The following is a 24,019-nucleotide window of genomic DNA, read 5'->3' on the forward strand; positions in this document are numbered from 1 at the left end:
ACAAAATCTATCTTTTCATCCTGTACTTTTCAATTCATAGTCTAGGATTTTATCTTTCAAGCTCTTCAGATTATCCAAGTTCTTCGTTTTCCTAGTGTAAGCTTACTTTCTTGCAATTTAATTTCAATTGTCTTTACATTCGAGTTTAATTCAAGAATTTATCGCTTTAATCTATTTTCTTGCACTTACATTTCTGTCATTTCGTTTACTGCATTTACATTCATTGTACTTATCACAAAAATCCTAAAAATAGTCATACAAAGCTCAATCATCCTTGACCTCAAGGAGGAAAAAGAACCTAGGCCAAGAGGAGGTTCCTTGCTTGGTCGATCAATCGTTTGATCCAGAAGTCAGAAGCGCAAACACACTCACACAATCTTTCCATCCAAGCCATCAGGTGGTTTGGTGGTGGCACGCCTACGCATCTCAAGAGAAGAAGGACCAAAAACTCCTTCCATCGGCCTACCCGGCCGAAAAGAGGGAAACACAATCTAATTTCCTTAGGTTCCTCCTAAGAATGGCCATGCTTTAACTGATGGCGGGAAACGGATTGCGCGAAAGAATTTCTAGGCCGGTGAGATTGTGCATCTCTGGGCTTACATAGACGAGAAGGATTACAAGTATAAGAAACTTGGGATCCTTGGGTTCCTCCTAAGTTGTTCTTCCTAAGTTTTTCGTGTCATTAGGGTTTTATAGTTTCCTTGATGTTTCAGGAATTTAGTTACTTATTGGAAGAAGGTTTTTGAGATCCTTAATTTCTTTCTTCATAAGTTTTTCGTTTATTATATGATTTTCACTTTCCAAGTCGCAAGGCCATTAATTACCATGTACTATATATGTTGTTTTGTTTGTTCATCTTTTCGCGTTGGGATTACTTTTTAATATGAGCAGGAAATTATTTTTGGGAAAATTATTTTGAATATGCGCAAGAAATTATTTAAACACACCTCTTCCCACTCTGTCTACCTCCCTCCCCCACCCCCAACTCATGTTAATTTTTTTAATGCTTTAATTAGGATATTCGACCAAAAAAATAATAATTAAGGGTGATAAAAAAAAAATTAAAGCACACATGGGTGTATTAAATGAGTTGGCATGCCACATGATGTGGTTTATAATTGTGGTTTTCAAGTATCTTAGCAATCAAGTTTCCGAATACCTGGTTATATATAGGAGGCCATTGCCTGCTTGGATTTCATCAACTGTCTGTGCATTATTCTCAATCAAATTTTGGAAGAAGATGGCTGATATTCCTCAATACATGCTCACCCGACTAAGCGACCTTAAAATAGAGCCTCAACAAATCGTACACGACGTTGCCGAAATTACATTTTCTCAAAACGATATGACGACTGATAATCTCTATCTACAACGACATCTAGGTGACAACTTATGTGGCATACCTATTCATAAAACACGTAAAGTGTTTTTCATGGGACCCAACTCGCTTCAAACAAGAGAGATATATTTGACGTCGTCTCGAAACCATGGCCATGGTTTAACACGTGGCTGGAATCAGATTGTGAATCAGGAGATGTTCAAGGCCGGTGAGGTTGTGCGTATGTCTGCCTTCAGAGACCGCTTTGATATCCTCTGGATTCTTATGCATTATAAGTATTAGATGCATTTCTAGTTTGGCTAATACAAAAAATCGTGCCATTAAGGTTTTAGTTTCCCTTATTTGTCTGGTTTTCTATTGAATTATCAATATCAATAATATGCTTAATTAATATTATATTATTAGTATGATGTTATGATGTTATGATGTTATGACGTTTTCACTTCCACACCACACGGTCATTAATCGACCATTTTTGTTAATTACCATGCATGCACTATGTGTTTGAGATCGTCTTTTTCACGTTGGAGGAGTATTTTCTAGGCCAACTTTGCTTTAAATTTTCCTAAAACAAAAAAACATATGTTTTCTTTTTCTTTTTAGGCTCCAAAACATCGCGAAGAAACCAATTTTGACTTGCGTAAATAGAAATTGGATCAAGTCTGGTTCTTCCAAGAAGAAAGATACGCAAATTGTGCATGTGTAAACATAACATACTATTCTGGAAAAAAAAAAAACTGTTAATTTTAAAAAAGAAAATAATTACTTAACGTGTGATATCAAAATTGCATGTAATAAATACAAATTTTTATTAGAATATATTATAGTTACTTGTTATTAGTTTGTTTTTATCTTCTTTCAATTTTGATAATGGTAAAATAGGGACAAATGAGGGTATTTCTTATAGTGTGATTTTGTAAAAAAAAGTTGTCCCTTGTTGAGTATCAGTGAAAATACAAACATGCTAATCATACCACATTTATATACCATTTGTGTACCACCTTTCTAATAAACACCTTTATTAAAGAGGTGATACATAAGTCGTGTGCAAACGTGGTATGTCTAGCATTGCTTGTGAAAATAGCTTGTCTAAAATCATGTTCACCGCCATAATTGTAATATAGTCTAACGAAACTTAAATGGGTTAGTGTGTATTTTAATGGGTTTGGCGGGTTAACTCGTAATTCAACCGTTTATTAAACGGGTCATAACGAATTGACCTTAATATTACCCAATAATTAGTCGTGCGAGTTCAGGTTGTGTTTTTCCTGTACGAATTTCAAATCGTGTAAATGATCGTATCAGAAATTGCGATCCGTAATTGCCACGCCTGCCTCAAAACCAGTCAAAAAAGAAACGAAAAAGAGAAATATGAGCACAATGCACGGGGTCATCAGAGAGTGGACCCCACACATATTCTGGAAGATTGGCAAGGCGCAGACAATAATTTTTAAAGAAATAAAGATTTTTTGTTTGGACGATAATTAAAGAAATAAAAGATAGTGTGTGCGAGTAGTGACAAAAACGACGTTTGTTGTAGGCGAATAAATGCTAAAACGCAAGCCGCCGGAACCCAAACACCGCGTTTCTCGTTTCCCTCTCTCGCTCTCTCCTTTCTTTTGTTCAGTGAGAAATACACACAACACAACGCATTCTTGCTCTCTTTTCTTCTGCTCAACAGCTATGGACTCCTCCTCCACCGCCCTCAGCCCACCACCATGGAAGCTCCACCGCAGAAATTCCATCTCCACATCCGTCGTGGTCCCCTCCAAGCTCAGCCTCCTCTCCCCCACCACTCCTCCCACTAAGCATCTACACGGCCTCCACACCTCCAGCTTCCCCGCCCAAAACGGCGACGTCTCTTCTCGCCCGCCGCCGCCTCAGCTCGACCTGGAGCTCCTCTCCCTCAAGGGCTCCGAATCCTACACGTCTCTCAAAGACCTCTTCCCCTCACCCGCCTCCCCCTCCGCCGTGAACTCGCCGACCGCCGCCTCTGCAACCAACTCCGGCTACGACATCTCCATCCGCAACCGCCTCGTGAAGCAGGCCGCCTGGGCCTACCTCCAACCCATGTCCTCCACCTCCGGCCCATCAGGCACAAACTTCCTCCGCCGCCTCTACCTCAAGCTCTCTCCGTGCCCGTGCTTCTCATTCTTCACCCACACCCTCATCCCCTTACTCTCCCAAGCATTCAGCCGCACACTCCTCTGTCTCGGCCTCACCACCTAACACAACGACGTCTTCACTTTTTGTTCATCTGTGTATATACTGACTCGAAGAAAATGGAATTGAATGAATGAATTTGAAATTGAAGTTCAATGATTTTCAGTACCAATACAGAGTTCTGATCAATCAATCAATCGATTTCTGTTTGTGGGATTTGTACAATTTCGTTTGTCCTTTCTGTTTTGTTGTTGTTACAATCTAATTTCTCATTGGATTGGCTTGGAACGCCTGAGCCTGAGCTTTTCGGACAGCTCGTCAACCTGCCCGCCTTCTGTTTGATGTTTGACCCGGACCTGCACCTTGGGGGATCTCGGAGTCTCGGAGATGAAACGATTGACGGTTGTGATTGTGCCATTGGCGGTTGTGGTTGTGCCATTGGGTGTTCCTGGCGGAGATGACGGCGGCGGCCACTTGTTCTTCCCACTGGGTTTGCGAAGCGGTGCGTTTGAAGGTGGGGGTGGGTTCTGCTGATCATCGTCGATCGTCCGCTGCGAGAGATTGGTTCAATCAATCAAACAAATCAATTTCCAGTTACCCATTACCCAGAAGAGTTTGAATCTTCATTTTCGTTTATGTGGAATTTGTTTGTGTTTACAACTTGTGCGTAAAATGTTGATAATGTACCTACCTCTTCGGCGGTGGTTTTGGTGAACTTTGAGGACTGAGAAGCCAAGTATTGAAGGGCTTGGAAGAAAGCTGAATGGCCCATTTGGGCGCAGTTTTGCCAGTAGAAAACCGCCAAATCCCAGGCCCTTGCTCTCAGCTCCAGCAGTTTCCTGTCTATGTCTGTTTCATGCTTTGCTACATATGGCCTCAACAGTGTCTGATACACAAACCCAGTTCCCTACAACATAAAGTCAAAAGGTGTTCACATGAATTACATCTCTCTTGCGATAACTGATCACGTGATTAGCACCCGAACAGTAATGTAAATGACCAGTTGTATGCAACCAATGATCTTAAAAAAGAAAAACATTTATCTTACCCTGGTCTTTGGATACCAGAGGTAGATAAAAAGGGCCACCTTCGCCTCACCATACATGGGCAACCTTCATATTTCAGAAAAATTACTTCAGCATATGTCAAAACGTAAAATGATGAAAACAAGCACATGATCAATTAGGGCAGAGAGTGGAAGAGTGATTTATACCATGAAACAAAAACGTCTCCAATCCTCTCTAGAACTGTAAGCATGGCCACAATTATCCTGTAAAAGATTTTGGAAGTTAAAAACATCCCTTCGTTTCTGTTATTATTTGCTATGATTATTTGACCTTTTTCTGTGCAAATAATTCCCTATATCTGAATAGATATATGGGGCCATATGGTAGAGGCATGCATTCAATGGGACATACCAATTTAGAGGTCAATTAAACATGCCCATAACATTAAAGAGATGAAATCATCAATCCACAAATAGTCACCAAAATGTTTTCAATGATTTGTTTACATCAATAGCGACCCACAATGAACACAAGGAAATGGAGTAGATAAGGCCATGAACCATATTTGATCACATGTATGGCGATGCAATTGACCAATCATTAAAAAGCATTCGTTCCCTCCAATTTTTGTCTTGGAAAATGTGACAACAATTATGTATGACAAAGAACTCGGGGAAAAACTTTAGTGGGGACTTTTATGTCATGTGACAGGTTTTGGTAGCTACAGCTTAAGATTTTAAAAGTAAAAACCGAATATGTATAATCTGTTAAGGTTTCTAAAGAAAACACTAAATACATATTTTCCCATATACGGACCAAAATCGAATCTCGGATATGTGTAAGTTTGTATGCCGGACGAGATGACAATCAAAGGACCAAAATTTTCAAGAGAAAAAGCCTATGAAAATGAATTGGTCAAAGCCAATAACGGCAGAAATTAGAGAAAATGAATTTCAACATCAAACATGGCACCCCAAATGGCCAATTATATGAAAAAGACAGGCTTTTCACGTACCAGTATTGACACCAAAACCGGAGTTCTTCAATCTCAACTCTGTTCTTCTCCACAATTTTGTAACATTCAAATGCAGGGTATGCATACCCAAGAAACATTCTGCAGAGAGAGAGAGAGAGAGAGAGAGAGAGAGACATTCAACACAAGCAAGAAAGAAACCAAAAAGAAAATTAAAAAAGGTAAAGTCGAAGATCAAAACAAACCCAAATCCAAACTCAACAGACAATATAAAACATACATAAGGCATCTGTTAAGCAAGCTTCCCAACATCTTTTAACCCTTTAACAGCAAACACCACACAAATATATGTATATATATTTGAATTCCTGCAACATGAAACAGAGTTATTAATTAATAATGGCCACAAAAACCAAAATGATGCATGAATTCAAAACCCAGAAGGGAAAGCAAAAGCTGATTAATATATTACCTGGTTTTAAGCAAGTTAAAAAGAAGAAAGAAGTTTCAGAAAGCCAGCACCCAAAATGCCCATTTGAGGAGTTCCAATCACCAACCAGAAGGGCTTGTTATTCTTTGGAAGAAATAGGTTTTAGAGAGAGAGAGAGAGAGAGAGAGAGAGAGAGAAAGAGAGGATCAGCAAGAATGAGACAAATTCGCAAGGAGTTTGAGACGGGAAGAAATAGGCAAATTCTAAAAATGGTATATATCTTTGGTTGGGTCTGTGAATTCTATATATATACAATGGAGTTTTGGGGAGTTTTAGTTATTAATAAACAAAGAACAGAGGATTTATATTTATTATAATTCTAGTAGAGATATGAGAGATGAACAGCTATTGGGATTTAAAGTAAATTAAAATTAAAGAAAACTAAAGAGGATTTCTTGCGATGGACGCCTCCTTATAATTTTTACACGCAATGCTGCGGGAGGGATTTCTCGGGATTCTTCATCAATGACGGGTTTACCGTTTGGCAGTTGAGTTTCGTTGAGGGCACTTTTGTCATTCCATGTAGAAAGCACCCAGTCACCAGAGGGTACGTAGGAAATGATTTGGAATTTGCTTATCTATTTACTTATTTTTGAAAATTGTTACTATCACTTCAAAATAGTAAATCTTTCTCTTCCTCCTCTACAATTTTTTTTATATATAAAAAATTAACAACATAAATAATTGTCCCCAAAATTTGAACTCAAGATCATCTTCAATAAAGTGAAACAAGACTAACTGTTTCAAATATTAATCGAATGATATTATTACAAGAAAAAATTTGTTTAGATATTTTTTACGACTTCTTCCTTCTCAGAACGTTTAAGTGTCGAGTGACAAAATAATTCAGTTAAAAAACGTCACGTGCTAAAAAAAAAAACACACAATGAAACGATTATCATCATCATCAAATGTTGCCACTAAGTTTTATCACTTAGTTAGAACATCATACACAATTTTTCCAAAAATTTTATTTATATTTATACCTTTAGTCAACATCCAATGCACAAGAGATGTGCATGCATGATGCTTCCAAGAAACAAAACCTACTTAATCATAAAATGCATCTTCATCTAGTGGAATTGCCATGGGATTGGGTCTTATGAAGTTTGATAAAATAAAATAAAATAACTGTTTCATCCAACGACTCGGATAGGTTTAGGTTGGGAAGTCAATGGCAATCCACTTCAGAAACATGATAAAATAAAACTCTCATCAGACATAATAACTTTAGAGATTTTCTATTTAAACCCCACACTTCTCTTTGTTCACCCTAATACTTAAATCATTAAGCTGTAAGTTCTATTATTATGTAAACAGACAAAAAAGGTCATCTAACTTAATACTTAATCCTAGTACATCTATACGCACACCCCACACACCCCACCACTCTTCATATTAAGTTTTAGAAAAATACAAACTCCTCTACATCCGATTGCCAGATTACTCTTCTCTTTAAAGACGTAAAACGTTGAGGAGCCTACCTCTTTAAAATCTGCATAGTTATTGGGGATTTTTATTATTATCGAGTTTTTTTTTTTAAATTTTATTTTTATGGTTTTAAATTATAAAATTAGACTTTTAATATTATATCAATGGATTGAAGCCAGTGGATTGAAGCCTAATATTATATCAATGGGAAATTTGTGCACATAATATATTTCACATTCGACTCTTTTGTAGTTTCGACAGTGACTAGTTAGCCTAAAGCAAAGATATGTATAACATACCATTCTAGTATTAATAATATGTTTTATTAGTTAATGGGATTAAATAAATATTGTGATACTTCACTTTCTAGCATTACTCGGTCAAGAAATATCGTAATCTGTGTAGTTACTCTGCTATTTTAATTAAAATATCATAGCTCCGCTATTGTATAGTCATATTCATGTCCAAGTCTTTCTCCGTATTTTACAAGTCTTCCGCAGACCCACTATCTTTCAAATGCAGGCCAAATTTTCCACAAAAGTCAAAGTAAATTGGTCATAATTGTTAACTATGTGTAGAACATGTCATCAACATGAGATACGCGCAAGAGCTGCTGCACCTACATGAACGAGACGAACCAAGTCAATTGAGCCCATGTAATTTCCCTTCTATCAATTTCAATGAATTCTCCTGCTCTAGGCTAAAAACTCAGCAGATTTTTGTTCCCAAGTAAAATAAGATAAATGATTTTTGAAGAATTTTCTATTTCACGATTATTCAACGACATTGATCCTAACTTCATTTTACACAAATCTGAAAGTTCCTTCATGGTAATCGCTAATTCAATTATTTAAAAATAAAATAAAATGAAGCATTATAGTTTTAGAATATGAGAAATGTGAAGTGAATTGAGACTATTGATTAATGACTGCTTATTAAAGACGCGAATTCTCATTAATACTAATTATGGGCTATATATTAACAATTAATTGATCAATGCGTCAAAGTTTGTAAATGGGGAAGAAAAAAAATTGCCGGAACCATATCAATTATTGATATGGTGGAAAAATAATAATAATGTGTCAACGTACTCGTATATCACCCAATTGAATCATGCATCTTTTTGTATATAATAGGGGACCAACCACGACTTGACTTGGCTGCAGCTTCCGTAGAAGTGGTGAATGGGTTAATGTTTTACAAGTCTTTCCTAGACCCCACACGCTCTCCCTTATCAACCCGAAATTTCCACACAATTAATGTCTTAGCAAAGTGGTCATCTCTAATGTAACTTCCTATTAACGAAGCCTTACTTGGCAGTAGCTTCCACGCTACTTGGTAACTCATGCACAGAACAGGAAATCCTACTAATAACATTAACTAAAAGTTTAACACCACTTGGATGACCCCAAAATAAAAAAAATAAAAAAGCCCACTTGAAAATGGACTTCAAGAGTGTATGATGACTTTTTGAGGTGCCAATCGCTAACTAGAAATGAGACAAAAGTGTTGGCTTGACTTAGAATTTCGAGAGTGTATGATGACTTTTTGAGGTGCCAATCGCTAACTAGAAACGAGACAAAAGTGTAGACTTGACTTAGAATTAAGTTAAGCCACATCCCTTATAACAGCATGATCCACTAAAGCAATGTTAATTACTTGTGTATAAAAAGAGATTTTCTATTTAAACCCCGCACTTCTCTTTCTTCACCCCAATACTTAAATCATTAAGCTGTTAGTTTTATTATTGCGTAAAAAGACAAAAAAGGTCATCCAACTTAATACTTAACCATAGTACATCTATACACACATCCCACACACCTCACTACTCTTCATATTAAGTTTTAGAAAAATACAAACCCTCTATATTCTATTGCCAGATTACTCCTCTTTATAGACGTAAAATGTTGAGAAGCCTACCTCTTTAAAATCTGCATGGGAGCTGATGAAAAGGCTTGTTGATTGCTTGGCTGTAATGATCTTATTCTCTACCCTTTGTTGATTGCTTGGTTGTTCTGATTTTTTATTTAAAATTTTATATTTACTTGACTTCTTATATGCTCAAAAGTAAACAGTAGATAATTACTGTACCTTCGTGTAAGTTAAATTTGTTCTTGTCGAGGTAAGTTGCACCTTCTTGTCTACAATGCAAATAAATATCTCCTCATTTAATTTCTAATTTAGAAATCTTTATTTGGTCTAGGATCTCTTTCCATTAACAGTAAACGATATACTATAATAATTAGCAAGTCTGTCTGTCTTGCGGCAAGCACAGAGACCTTTATATTCTTCTCAAAAAATAGGGGCCTTCTTCATCTTTTCCCCCCACTATTCAGTTTAGATATATGTTTTTTTTCTTCTATAGTTTGTATTAGGAAGATAGTGGGGTTTAAATAGAAAAACTCTTTTATTTGTTATTTTTTTCAACTTGGGGTGTATTTTAGGGTAGTTTGGGAAGATAGTGGGGTTTTCTTAGAAATTGTGAAAATTTAAATTAGAGGTTGGGGTGAACTTAGAACATGGGGTGAACAAAGAAAAATGTGGGGTTTAAATATAAAATCTCTAACTTTATCAGATTGTTCACATGGAACAAGGGTGTATTTGTCATTTAACATTTCGTTGACCCATCTTTTTAAAAGTGGGATTTTATAGTACTGCCATTGAATTGGTCAGTTCCCATCCAACTTGTTCACATGGAACAAGGGTGTATTTGTCATTTAACATTTTGTTGACCCATCTTTTTAAAAGTGGGATTTTATAGTACTGCCATTGAATTGCTCAGTTCCCATCCAACTAGGTTTAACTTCAGCCGCCGGTCAATAACAAATAAGGAAGATGCCAACCTGACTAGCTCAGTGAAAAATGATATTGACTCGTAGATCAGTAATTTCATATTCGAATCCTCATGATTCTCAACTTTGGCAAACAATAAAAAAGGGGAAGATAATAACCCAAAAAAAGAGAATAGAATAAGAGGAAGAAAACCTTGAAGTAACTTTCTATTTTTTATTTTTCATACAAGCGATATTGGAGGATGGAGAACCTAGGACTTCGGTTGCAGAAATACTCTTAACGATTTGAGCTACAAACTTGACTAAAGTACCTGTTTCTTTTGTACTGATCTGTGAAGATCCTGTAAGAGAAATTGGGGATTATAGCATGGAAAGTAGAGCAGCTCGAATTTTACCCTTGCTTTAGAAAAATGAAGGAAAGATACTTTAATGTATTATAGATAATGTCCATTATGTAGAGGCAATTTGTTATCCCAATTTATATGCAACAGTAATAGTGTATTTTTATTTCTAATAAACAAATAGATAATATCATAGTCTTCTGTCTTGGAATTGGATAAATAAAAAAAAAACAAAAAAAAAAACTATCAAGTAGTCAAACGACAGTCAACCTCACAAAGCAACCAAAAACTAACTTTGTAGATTAAGTGACAGATTATGGTAAGAAGGATATTGTATACAAATGGTGTATGAAGAATTCCGGGTTAATATAATTTTGTTCGAAAAAAAAGAGTTTCAGATGAATCAAATTTTAATTATATTTATTTATCCCCCACCATGATGACACTGATATTGGATGCATCCTGGAAAGTTGTTGTATTAGGCCAACAAGACGACAACTAATTAATAATTAAAGGACAGTCATAAAAATAAACATATATTTTTGGAACTAATTTTATCAGCAGTAGTCAAACGTATGGACTAATGGATGGCTTTTGTTCCTTAATAAGATCTCGCTTTTTCCCCAAGTAATATAAATTTAGAAACAAGTAATGTTTATAGGTGGAATGAACCAAGAAGCAATTGTTTGATATATGGTGTGTGTACATTTCAATTTCCTGCAACTTCCTCGAAAATGAACTGAGAGTTCCATTTTGTCCATTGTGTTCCCAAGTCTGCTCCCCTTTCTGTTTCCTGGGTGAAAATGATCTTCATGTAACACACGAGTTTGTATGATCACTATTTATGATATTGAGTAAGGACGGATTCAAACACAGAATCTCGGGTTGATTTGTGCAACTTGATCCCTCTCCTCAAAAATAAACATGGGCTCAACAAAATACAAAAGAAAAGCCCAATCCACGATCTTGTCTTGTTATCATACACACACTATGTGATGTAGAACAAATGGCTGAATGGATTGAAGAAGAATTGGAGCGAAAAAAGGAAAAAAGACGCTGTGGGAATTTACAGATTTGGCGTCCGAGCTCTGATTGGGTCGCATAATACCTTCTCAAAAAGGGAACGACATCACGAGTCCAACTCACAATTTTGGTGTGACATACAATGGATTTTGGGCTTCTGAGGTTGTTTGGCCTTCCAAAAGTGCATTTAAAGATTGTATTCAATTTATAGACCTCCCGTTTATTTTCTGTTAAGTTTTCAATAACTCCCCAGGGCAGTTTAATGGGTGAGAACGATGTATTTAGTCAGCCGTTATGCTTGGTTGAACTATTCTGAATTTTTATCAAATAATTCGAAGAGAATTTCTCTCTAACTTCCTGGTGGATTCCAGATTATTGTAGGGCTGGTAATTCATACCGAAAACCCGATCGAACCGGCCGAATCGGATCAATTTTGGCAGGTTGGTTCGGTTTTTAAACTAAAAATATTGAAATTGGCATAAACCCGAATCGGACCGATGGTGAACCTATTTTGAATCGGTTTGAAATTTTTTAAACCGACAAAACCCGAACCGGACCGAGGAGATGTAAATTGCCTAAAAATTCAGAGTATGTGCGCTCATGAGGAATCGAACTCTGGTCAGAGTTTGGGTACAAGGCCCAAATACCACTAGACTAATGCATCTTCTTGTGGAATATTTGTACAATTGTAGTATTTATTACAATCTAACCGTCCCACAAACTGTCATTTTCTTTTTTTTCTCCGAGCCGTCATCATTTCTTTCCTTCTTTCTTCTCCTCTCTCCATCTTTTTCTTCTTTCGTTCTTCTCTCCATCTTCTTCCTCTGCCTTTTCTTCTTTTCTTCTTCTTTTGTTATTCTCTCCATCTTCTTCATATGCTTTTTCTTATTTTCTCCCAGCCATCATTCCTTCTTTCTTCTCTTCTTTCTTCTTCATCTTGCTGGCTGCATCTTCTTCTTCTTTCGTTCTTCTCTCCATCTTCTTCCTCGGCTTCTTCTTCTTTTCTTCTTCTTCCTCCCCATACCCCCACCCCCAACCACGAAGTGGTCCTCAAGCCCTCAATCTCAGTTCAATCCTCTTCCATCGATGTTTGCCGAACCAAACCAAACCGCACCGACTTCTTGGCGTGCCAATTGTAGTCGGTCTTGCATCTACTCGGCGCGGCGGCGGTCTCCAAAATGGGTACGCCGATGACCTCCGGTTTGGTGCTCGGCAACTCTTCCAAGCTACGGTTATCGAACCGTGAACAGCCCTAGATTATTGTTCTACAGGGTTTTCGCTTGAAAGCCTATTTGCTTGTGTTGCGTCAAGTGGTATCAGAGTGGGTCTCTCCCGTCTCGGTATTATTGGCTTATCATGGGTGATCGTGAAACTGCTATCCCAATTACTCGAGCGGATTTGGACGCTCAAAACGTACGAATCGACAATTTAGCCAATCAACTTGGGGAGATGCGTGAGTTGTTGTTACAAGCTATTGGTGGCAACAATGGAAGAGAAGACAGAAACAACAATAGAAGAGAAGACTGAGATAACAATGGAAGAAATAATAGGAGACAACGTGTTCCAGAGAGCGAGTCGGAGTCCGAAGAAGAACTTAAGGAACCGCCACCGGTTAACAATCCACATCATCGTAATCACAACAATTTTGGTGATTATCGGATTAAAGCCGAAATCCCTAATTTTTGGGGAAACCTGAAAATTGAAGATTTCTTGGATTGGTTGGTAGAAGTGGAGAGGTTCTTTGAAATTATGGAGGTTCCAGAGAACAAAATGGTGAAGATGGTTGCTTTTCGTCTGAAAGTCACAGCGGCTGTATGATGGGATCAATTGCAGAATTCACGACAGAGGCAAGGAAAGCAATGGGTTCGTACATGGCGAAAGATGAAGCAGCTTATGATGGATCGGTTCCTACCTACTGATTACGAACAAATTCTGTACCACATGTACATAAGCTGTGTGCAAGGCAATCATTCAGTTTCTGAATATACTGAAGAGTTTATGCGTCTAGCGGAGCGTAATCATTTGACCGAGACCGAAAACCAAAAGGTTGCAAGGTATATTAATGGCCTGAAAATTTCCATTCAAGAAAAAATTGGTTTGCAGAATATGTGGACTTTGCAGGAGGTGATTAATACGGCGTTAAAGGCTGAGCTATTGGAGAAGGAGAAACGCCAACCTAATTATCGCAGGAACACGACGGAACATTCAGAAAGTGTTACTACTTTTCCTAGTGACAAGGGAAAAACGCAGCAGCAAAACTTTGGAGGATCGTCAAAATCGTCGAACTTCCAAAGTAAAAGCAGTAATGCAGGTAGTAGCCGGAGTTCTAATAGAGTGCAGACCCGGAACTAGCCCCAGAAGGAGAATCCGTATGCTAAGCCCATGACGGATATTTGTTACCGATGCCAAAAACCAGGGCATCGTTCCAACATTTGTCCCGAGCAGAGGCAAGCTAATTTTATAGAAGATGTCGGTGATGACGAAGAAAATGATGAATTTGTAGATGATGATTATGCAGGGGCTGAGTTTGCAATTGAGGAGGGAATGGAAAGGCTTACTTTGGTTTTACAGCGAGTTCTTTTGGCACCAAAAGAGGAAGGGCAGCGACACAGCATTTTCCATTCTCTTTGTTCAATCAAAAATAAAATCTGTGATGTGATCGTAGACAATGGGAGTTGCGAGAATTTTGTGTCAAAAAAATTGGTGGAGCGTTTGCAGCTACCAACAGAGCCACATATCAGCCCTTATTCACTGGGTTGGGTTAGACAAGGACCTTCAGTTTGTGTTGCTGAGACTTGCCGTGTGCCACTCTCCATTGGTAAGCATTACAGAGATGATGTCGTTTGTGATGTTATTGATATGGATGCATGTCATATCTTGTTGGGGCGACCTTGGCAATTTGATGTGGATGCAACCATTAAGGGTTGAGATAATGTGATTTTGTTTTCCTGGAACAACCACAAGTTTGCAATGGCTACTACAGTGCCCTCAAAAAAATCAGTTGAGCCCAAAACTAAGAGTTCTAGTTTTCTAACTCTGATCAGTAGCGAGCAAGAGTTAAATGAGGCAATAAAAGAAGTAGATTATTTTTTGTCCCATGGTGTTGAAGGGGTTGCTGAAGGCCAGGAAAGAAGAAAATGTAATTCCTCCTGAAGTGCAACAGATTTTGTCAAAATTTCAGGAACTAATTTCTGACAAGCTGCCAAACGAGTTGCCGCCGTTGAGAGATATATAACACCACATTGATTTGGTACCTGGGGTTAGTCTACCAAATCTGCCACATTATCGCATGAGCCCTAAGGAGAACGACATCTTAAGAGAGCAGATTGAAGAGTTGTTATAGAAGGGTTTTATCAGGGAGAGCTTGAGCCCCTGTGCAGTTCCAGTCCTTCTTGTCCCAAAGAAAGATCAGTCTTGGCGTATGTGTGTTGATAGTCGAGCAATCAACAAGATTACAATAAAATATAGATTTCCCATCCCGCGTTTGGAAGATATGTTGGATGTGCTCGAAGGCTCTAAGGTGTTTTTCAAAATAGATTTGCGCAGCGGATACCACCAGATTCGCATCAGGCCAGGCGACGAGTGGAAAACAGCGTTTAAGAGCAAGGAAGGGTTATACGAATGGTTGGTGATGCCGTTTGGATTGTCAAATGCGCCTAGCACCTTCATGAGACTTATGAATCAGGTTCTTCAACCATTTATTGGCTCTTTTGTCGTGGTTTATTTTGATGATATTTTAATTTATAGCACCACAAAAGAAGAGCATCTTGTGCATTTGAGACAAGTCTTAGGAGTTTTGAAGGAAAATAAGCTATATGTGAATTTGAAAAAATGTACTTTTTGTACAAATAAGCTACTGTTTTTGGGTTTTGTGGTTGGTGACATGGTATCCAGGTGGATGACGAGAAGATCAAAGCAATTCTTGATTGGCCAACTCCAAAAACAGTCTCTGAAGTTCGAAGTTTCCATGGTTTGGCCACTTTTTACAGGAGGTTTGTGAGGCATTTCAGTTCCATTATTGCACCTATTACTGAATGTTTGAAGAAGGGCAGGTTCAATTGGGGAGAAGAACAAGAAAAAAGTTTTGCTCTTGTGAAAGAAAAACTTTGCATGGCTCCGGTTCTAGCTCTTCCAAAATTTGAGAAGGTGTTCGAAGTTGAATGTGATGCCAGTGGCATGGGAGTGGGTGCCGTGCTTTCTCAAGATAAGAGACCAATTGCTTTCTTTTTTGAAAAATTGAGCGACGCTCGTCAAAAGTGGAGTACTTATGACCAAGAATTTTATGCAGTTATTCGAGCTTTGAAACAATGGGAGCACTATCTTATTAAGAAGGAATTTGTTTTGTTTACAGATCATCAAGCTTTGAAGTATATTAACAGCCAGAAACATATTGATAAAATGCATGCTAGATGGGTAACTTTTTTGCAGAAATTTTCATTCGTTATCAAGCATACTTCTGGCACCACAAATCATGTGGCTGATGCGCTGAGTAGAAGGGCTTCTTTGTTAGTTACTCTTACTCAAGAAATTGTGGGGTTCGAGTGTCTGAAGGATTTATATAAAGATGATGATGATTTCAAGGAAATATGGGCTAAATGTGCTAATCATGAGCCACATGCAAATTACTTTCTTAATGAAGGGTATTTGTTCAAGGGCAACTAGTTATGCATTCCATTTCCTCCTTAAGGGAGAAACTCATTTGGGATTTGCACGGAGGAGGGTTGAGTGGCCACTTAGGCCGCGATAAAACAATAGCAGGATTGGAGGAGAGATTTTATTGGCCACAGTTGAAGCGTGACGTTGGAACAATTGTGCGCAAATGTTATATTTGTCAAGTTTCAAAGGGACAAGTACAAAACACTGGATTATACATTCCTTTACCAGTTCCTAATGATATTTGGCAGGATCTTGCTATGGATTTTGTCCTTGGTTTGCCTCAAACTCAGAGAGGTGTGGATTCGGTTTTTGTGGTGGTTGATTGGTTCTCAAAAATGGCGCATTTCATAGCTTGCAAGAAAACCGCTGATGCATCCAATATAGCCAAACTGTTTTTCAGGGAGGTTGTTCGCTTGCATGGAGTACCTGCATCTATAACTTTTGACCGTGATACAAAATTTTTGAGCCATTTTTGGATCACTTTGTGGAGAATATTTGGGACTACTTTGAACCGTAGTAGCACTGCCCATCCTCAAACTGACGGCCAGACTGAGGTTACAAACCGAACATTGGGAAATATGGTGTGAAGCATTTGCGGAGAGAAGCCGAAACAATGGGATTATGCACTGCCACAGGTGGAGATTGCATATAACAGTGCAGTTCATAGTGCAACCGGGAAGTCACTGTTTTCCATTGTTTATACTGCTGTGCCTAATCATGTTGTAGATTTGGTGAAGTTGCCTAAAGGCCAGAAAATCAGTGTTGCAGCAGGGAATTTGGCTGAAGAAGTGGTGGCTGTTCGTGATGAAGTGAAGCAAAAACTCGAGCAAACTAATGCTAAGTATAAATCCGCTGCAGATAATATTTCAAGAAGGTGACTCTGTGATGGTGTTTCTGAGGAAGGAGAGGTTCCCTGTTGGTACATATAGCAAGCTGAAGCCTAAGAAATATGGTCCTTACAAGGTGCTGAAAAGAATCAATGACAATGCCTATGTTATTGAATTACCAGGTTCCATGGGAATTTCCAATACTTTTAATGTTGCTGATTTGTATGAGTTTCGGGAAGATGAAACCCTTTATCCATAACATAACTCGGGGTCGAGTTCTTCGAAGGTGGAAGGGACTGATGTAGAACAAATGGCTGAATGTATTGAAGAAGAATTGGAGCGAAGAAGGGAAAAAGGACGCTGCGGGAATTTACAAATTTGGCGTCCGAGCTCTGATTGGGTCGCATAATACCTTCTCGAAAAGGGAATGACATCACGAGTCCAACTCACAATACTTTTGTGACATATGATGGATTTTGGGCTTCTGAGGTCATTTAGCCTTCCAAAAGTGCATTTAAAGATTGTATTCAATTTACAGACCTTCCGTTTATTTTATGTTAAGTTTTCAATAACTTCACAGGGCAGTTTAATGGGTGAGAATGATGTATTTAGTCAGCCGTTATGCTTGGTTGAACTATTCTGAATTTTTATCAAATAATTCGAAGAGAATTTCTCTCTAACTTCCTGGTGGATTCCATATTATTGTTCTACAGGATTTTCGCTTGAAAACCTATTTGCTTGTGCTGCGCCACTATGGGTGATCAGTCTCATAACTAAATATGTGAAATTATGGTAGTAGAATTCTATTTATTTTATGTTGCTAAAATTGATGAAATATGTGAAATTTTTTATGGTTCACAACATAGGAACGTATATGGCTTTTTAACCCCTAGTTCTCTAGCCTATTGGTCCAAACAATAATTAAGAAATACCATACTTTATGCCTTTAGTCACTCGATTTGCCAAACGTCCAAACAATAATTAAGAAATACCATACTTTAGGTCTTTAGTCACTCAATTTGCCAAACGTCCAAACAATAATTAAGAAGTACCATACTTTAGGTCTTTAGTCACTCGATTTGCCAAACGTTAACTAGGTGTATCTTTTCTTATTTATTACCTTTATCATTGAAGATGTATAAATCATTAATAATAGTGTTAATCTACTTTAAAGAGTAAAAATACTAGCAATGTATCCAAACTCATAGCTCTTTAACTACTCTATGCTAGCGTAACGCTAATTATGAGTATATTTTCTTGCTTATCTTCAACCTACCTTTATAATTGAGGATGTAGAAATGATTAATATACTGTTTTAACATGTTCTGCAAATTTGGAAGATGTCATAAAGTAAAAGAGATTATGTTCAAATTTCGGAATAAATTTTTCACTAAGAAAAAATGATTTTTTATTTTTTATTTTTTTTAAAAAGTGATCCCCGTTTCTTTTTGTTGTTTTTGAGTTTCGGCTCGCATTATATCAAAAAAATAATTTCAAATATTTATATTTGACAATAGAAACAAATAATAATTAAAAACTTCCAAAGCATATAAGTAAACAACAAAAAACCGAAATACAGAGAAATGCTCCTTCGGCTCTTTCCTTCCATTGCCCGACCCTTCTTCTCACTCTCTTCCCGGTCAAGGTATTTTTCCATTTCCCTCACCTTTCTGTACTTCTCAGCATTAACTTCATTAAAATTAAATAGCGACCTACACACTTAGGAAGCTAGGCTAGAAAGACACCTGGAAGTACGAACTTTCATAGTTTCGTAGAGTTAGGGAATTAGGTACTTAGCCAGCAGTATGATACATTGATATTCTGATAGTTATATACTTGCAAGTTGCATGGTGTAGATTGTATTGTGCGAGCAGAGAAATGGGCCAGGACAGTTCAGAATGTGAAGTGATTCAAGTGAAGAGGCGCGCTTCATTTCGTTTATGCAATGTGTCAAGGTGCTTGCCTTTCCCTTCAAATCCTTTATGCTTTGCTATAATGGCCATTTTTTTTTACATGGGTTCTTTTTGTTTGATGTCTTGTTCAGTTACACTACTGAAATACTGGAGATTCGAGCTGACGATCCAACATTGCATGTTGTAGTTATCCCTGGAAATCCAGGTGGGTTTGTTTGTTTTTGGGTGTTTAGGCGTGTCTTTCTTTCTGTGACTGATTCAATTGTGAGAATTGTGATTTGGGTTGTTGGTATTGTAGGTGTTGTTTTATTCTATAAAGAGTTTTTGGAGTCACTATATGAGCTGCTGGGTGGAACTGCGTCTGTGACAGGCAAGACTTGGGTGTTTATTTTGTATTGTTTTGGTTAACTGTTTTGGAAATTGTAATATTTATATGCTAATTATTTTTGCAATTTTGTGCATATCATCAGCTGTTGGGCATATATCTCAAACCAAAAAGGTATTACATTTTGCTTATACAAGGTTTGGCCGTAGTGGTATTACACTTTCCATGAATTTCCACTTCTTGACCTTTGTTGTTTATGATTGTCAGTATTGTACTCTGCTTTCCTTTGCATCCAGCCAATCAGTCTTTAGAATAGATCACGGTTATGTTCTGTTTCCTGCCCATTGTAAAGCCTACGGGAGTTTTAGCAAGGTTTCTTTTGGCCAATTAGCAATATGTTAAAAGTTTGTAGGACGAAAAAAACGAAAAATTACATTTCAGACAAATCTTGGAAATTATTGCAGTCTCCTGAGCTTCAAAGTATCTGTAAATTAAATTACTTCATTAGTTGGAGTGCATTAGATGAACCAACTTGATGTTTGTTTTGTTAAACTTAAAGTTAATTAATTTGGACCGATCACAGACGTGATGAACCAAAAGCCACTAACAAGGTCTTTTTGCCTTTTTCTTGGAGACAAAAGCTAAGGCAAACTGAGCAGGAGTGTTTATGTGTATTTGACAACAATGGTTCTAGGCATCAGTTAAGTTTTAAAAGGAAGAACTCAGAATGCTATATGCTTGGATAGGATAAAAGGCTGGGTGGGCATCTGATGGGCCTCAAGTTCAGATGCTTCTGAATCTGAAAGATTATAATTTCAAGGTCGATTGTAAGATTAATATCAACTAATTATGCATGCAAGTCTATATTTTTACCTTTCATTATATATGTGGTAAAGTTCTTGCAAGTCTAGGTTTTTCCTTTTTGTTTTAGTGTGAGAACAATTTTCATGACTTCCTATCAATTAATATTATAAGATACATGATCTTTTTATGGTCCTTCATACGAAGAAATGGTTTTCTGTGTTTGGCAAATTATATAGAATACACACACACACACACACACACACACACACATATATATATATATTTGCGTAAGAAGCATCCAGTATATTATTTCTTGTTTGACACTTTGCTTCAGTGATCTGTGCCATGGTCATGATTTTTAAATGATATTCTCTTCTTTGTAGAGCTGGGAGCATGGAAGGTTGTTCTCATTACAAGAACAAATTAATCATAAGGTAAAATCTGCTTGATTTATTGTTTCTGAGAAAATTGTTGGCTGGAGAAGAGTGAACTGAGATCTTTTGTACATCTTCAAGTTGTTGGTTTAATGTCCTGTATAATGGAATGAAGCATGTTGAATGCTGTTGCCTTCATAATCAAATGTCTTGTTAATTGATCAGCTGGTATCTGGGCAACGTCTCAATAATGACAGAATTGTGGAATTAATACCCAACTCACTGAATTGAGGTTCTGAAAGTATAATTTTTAATAGCATTCCAAGCATTCTATTTGCTACAGAATTCAACTTTGACTTCCAGAACTGACCTTTATTCATAGATTTCTATTAGAGCACTATTCTATTTTCCCCATTTCCAATATTTTTCTAATGGCACATGTACACCAATTTTTCTATTTTGAAACTTATTAGTTATATTAGAGTGGCTCTGGCAAAAGAACAAAAAAGTATATTAGAGTGTCAAATATGGTTCTGACTTCCAATAAATTCATGTTTTTGCAGATGGACGTCATCAAACAGGAATTGCAAAATAATGAAGTTCCTATATTACTGGTGGGATCATTTTCTATGTCCAATTTGTTGTCTCTGTTTTCAGTGTCATGTCTGCTGTGTGTAGAAGAGGGGCATATAAGTGCAATATCTGTTCCTAAATGACCTTACGATTGTGGGACCAAGTTAGATATCTCTTGCATTTGAGTTCTGTATCAATTCTTGTCAGCAATGCTGTATCCACTAACCTTTATCAGTGAATAGACATAAAATATTACTTAACACACTAACTACCCGTAAGCATGGAACTACTTCCATGTGTCTTGTTAAAGTGTAAATATACAAAGCATTTCCCAGTGTCAGTACACAAACTTTTCTCTTGTTTAGTTTTTTTTTTGGTTTGACTGTTTATGGAGAATAGATTTTTTTTTTTCTCATGAACATATGCAACTATGTTCTGAAGTTTCTGCATAATAGAATTATGATGGAGTGCCCTCTCTTCCTCTGGTTTTTGCATTCTGGTGTTATCCATATTGTGTTTCTCCTACGTAGAAATCAAGTAAAGGAATTTAATAATCATTCTATATGAGTGATTTTCATCTTCGATCAATGGTTGGGTGATGAAAATCTGTCAGCATTTCCTGGTTTTGAACTAGAATTATTAGTATACCATTGTTGTCTTTGTGTTCTTGAGTCGTTTTACAGGTGGTGATCTCAATAATTGCTGTGATCACCAACTTATCTACAGGTTGATTTCAGGAAAGAATTTGAAAATTGTAAAATTGGATTTCTTGTTTCTGATTTTTTTCATTTTTTTCTTAGAAGAAACAGATTTATTTTCCTGCAGGTTGGGCACTCTATTGGTTCATATATATCTGTCGAAATGTTTAAGAGGTCTCCAGAGAAGGTGTTAACATTTGTTAACTACTCATTTGTCATGCCATATGGAGAACCTGTTCGCTGACATAGTTTACGGAATTGTAGGTGAAATATTGTATCGGACTATATCCATTTTTGGCGCTAAACCCACAATCCAGAAAGCAGTCTATTATTGGGAAGATTGCAGAGTAAAATTCTTACTTTGTTATGAATGAAAATACCTTTGATTCTGTCATATACATTAGAGGCATCTTCTCTGCTTCATGCACATGCTGACAGTTATTATACTGCATGTTTTCCCTGTTCCTGTTAGCTGGTACTTGTTGGTTGCATTATTTTATTTAATGCCTACTTGCGATGGTGTCTGTTAATCTTTGTTGATTTCACTTGAGAAAACTGACAGTCAATGAAATGTTTTAACCTTTTATTTGGAATTCTCACTTGGTCCTAATGTATATTGGTTGGTTCCGCTATAAACTCATTTAATCATATTAGTCGTGACAATCTAACATAAGGCATTGATAGAGATTAAAATTGCAGAATTGTGTGTTTCAGGTCCCGTATTCTATGTGTTGTCTTCAGCTTTATTGTTGCACTCTTGGGTTTGTTGCCTATCCGACTGTTGAGGTTAATTGTGACCATGTTCCTTGGGAAGTTCTGGTCAGCTACTGCAGTTGACGCTGTTTGCTCTCACTTGGTAAAGGTAAAGGTTTGTCTTGTAATAGATTGATGAAGTTGGCTTCTTAGGTCATATAATATTTTCCAAAAAGTCGTCAACCGTTTCTTTTCTGGCGCATGCCATTTCTTATTATCAGGGGAGCTTCTACCAATGTTCTACTGATTTAACTATTTTACCACTATCAAACTGTATGTTTTTCGTGAGTGAATGTGTGCGTACATGCGCACATTTGTTTTGAATCTTTTCCATCAACATTTCATTTGTATACTTGCAGTACCATACCATGCGAAATGTCCTCTTTTTGGCAATGACAGAATTCAGAAAGGTAAAACTCTTGCTTTTTGTAAATTGAAGATGTTAGTTGTAATTGATGGATTACAATAATATTATTTTGAAAATAAATGTAGTAATTGACCACCACGGGGTGCCATCATGTGGTTTTATAAATGGAAGTGTCGTTAGCGTATGATATTCTCTTGCAAATATTGCCTCTTCAGCTTCAGCAAACACCAAAATTGCTGCGTAGTTCATTTAGGAAAGTTAGAACTGTGATAAACATACTTGTGCTTACCATTGGCCTTCAATGTCAGCTTTCAGAAACACCAGATTGGGCATTCATGAGGGCAAATCAACACAAAATTGCATTTTTGTTTGCCATTGATGATCACTGGGGTCCACTGCAAATGTTTGAAGAGGTAGTTTTCTAAGTTCTTAAATTTTTTAATTGATTTGGGTTCGGAATTGTTATTGAAGTTCTTCATGCTGTTGAGTGTGTTGCAATTAGGTTTTGGCCATTCTTTTACTTCTGCTTTTGGCAATTTCCAATTTGACTATCTGGGTTTACTTGGTGTTTCTGTGGTCCCAGATTTCCAAGCAGGTTCCAGATGCTGCTCTATCAATTGAAAGAGAGGGCCTCACTGATCATGGTTTTTGTTGCACTGAGGCCGGTTCATTGTGGGTTGCTGAGCATGTAGCAAAGTTGATCAAGAATCAAAAAGCATCACAGTAATTACCTGGCCCAGCCCACCATGTTCCTCTTTAGGATGCAAAGGTTGGACTTGCAATTGGATGCATAATAAGTCAATAAAAGAGTGTACAGTACACTTAATTGTTACTTATACTAGAGTCTAGAGACAACAAATTGGTTTAAGCTGCCTGCTTGTGGACATTAGCATTTCTTCATACCTCTAAAAATAAAACTATTTATACCCCATTTACTAATAAAACTATGTTGTTAGATTGTGAATTTAACTCTGTATTGAACTTTAATAAAGAATATGCATAATGAATGGTTCAATTAATGATGCAAATGAGTAGTGACCATCACAAATGCGGGTTAAATCAGTCGGTCAGGATATCGGCCTAGTGTGCTTACACTCAAATTTGAATCTCCTTTCTTAGAGCATCTCCAAGGGAGATGTCAAATACCAAACATCAAATTTAAATTTGATG

General features: G+C 37.2%; 3 protein-coding genes across 5 annotated transcripts; 2 read left to right on the top strand and 1 right to left on the bottom strand.

The window, feature by feature from the left end:
* Positions 1-2,826: 2,826 nt before the first annotated feature.
* On the top strand, positions 2,827-4,346 carry LOC148293288 (uncharacterized). The gene has a single exon (XM_088255853.1). It carries the CDS (start codon positions 2,888-2,890, stop codon positions 3,566-3,568), a length of 681 nt encoding a protein of 226 aa, XP_088111979.1. The 5' UTR covers positions 2,827-2,887; the 3' UTR covers positions 3,569-4,346.
* LOC110761112 (putative HVA22-like protein g) lies at positions 3,623-6,286 on the bottom strand. The gene is made up of 7 exons (XM_021963506.2): positions 5,955-6,286; positions 5,763-5,850; positions 5,525-5,623; positions 4,716-4,772; positions 4,551-4,614; positions 4,194-4,409; positions 3,623-4,053 (listed from the first exon to the last, which is right to left on the bottom strand). Exons 2-7 carry the CDS (start codon positions 5,792-5,794, stop codon positions 3,772-3,774), a joined length of 750 nt encoding a protein of 249 aa, XP_021819198.1. The 5' UTR covers positions 5,795-5,850; positions 5,955-6,286; the 3' UTR covers positions 3,623-3,771.
* Positions 6,287-18,575: 12,289 nt separating this feature from the next.
* Positions 18,576-23,818, top strand: LOC110761172 (alpha/beta-Hydrolases superfamily protein). Of its 3 annotated transcripts, none has more exons than XM_021963593.2 (13): positions 18,576-18,687; positions 18,899-18,997; positions 19,087-19,160; positions 19,254-19,325; positions 19,426-19,454; positions 20,468-20,518; positions 21,022-21,072; positions 21,857-21,916; positions 21,994-22,076; positions 22,444-22,591; positions 22,842-22,892; positions 23,158-23,262; positions 23,433-23,818. In XM_021963593.2, the coding sequence occupies exons 1-13, from the start codon at positions 18,626-18,628 to the stop codon at positions 23,574-23,576; spliced, it is 1,029 nt and encodes a 342-aa protein (XP_021819285.1). In that variant the 5' UTR covers positions 18,576-18,625; the 3' UTR covers positions 23,577-23,818. The 3 variants fall into 3 exon arrangements, with proteins under 3 accessions (XP_021819285.1, XP_088112006.1, XP_088112007.1); XM_088255881.1 differs by having other exon boundaries at positions 18,590-18,687; positions 18,886-18,997; XM_088255880.1 differs by lacking the exon at positions 21,857-21,916.
* Positions 23,819-24,019: the final 201 nt, after the last annotated feature.

This window comes from Prunus avium, chromosome 7, assembly GCF_965620075.1.
Source record: "Prunus avium chromosome 7, drPruAviu1.hap1.1, whole genome shotgun sequence".
Lineage (NCBI taxonomy): Eukaryota > Viridiplantae > Streptophyta > Magnoliopsida > Rosales > Rosaceae > Prunus > Prunus avium.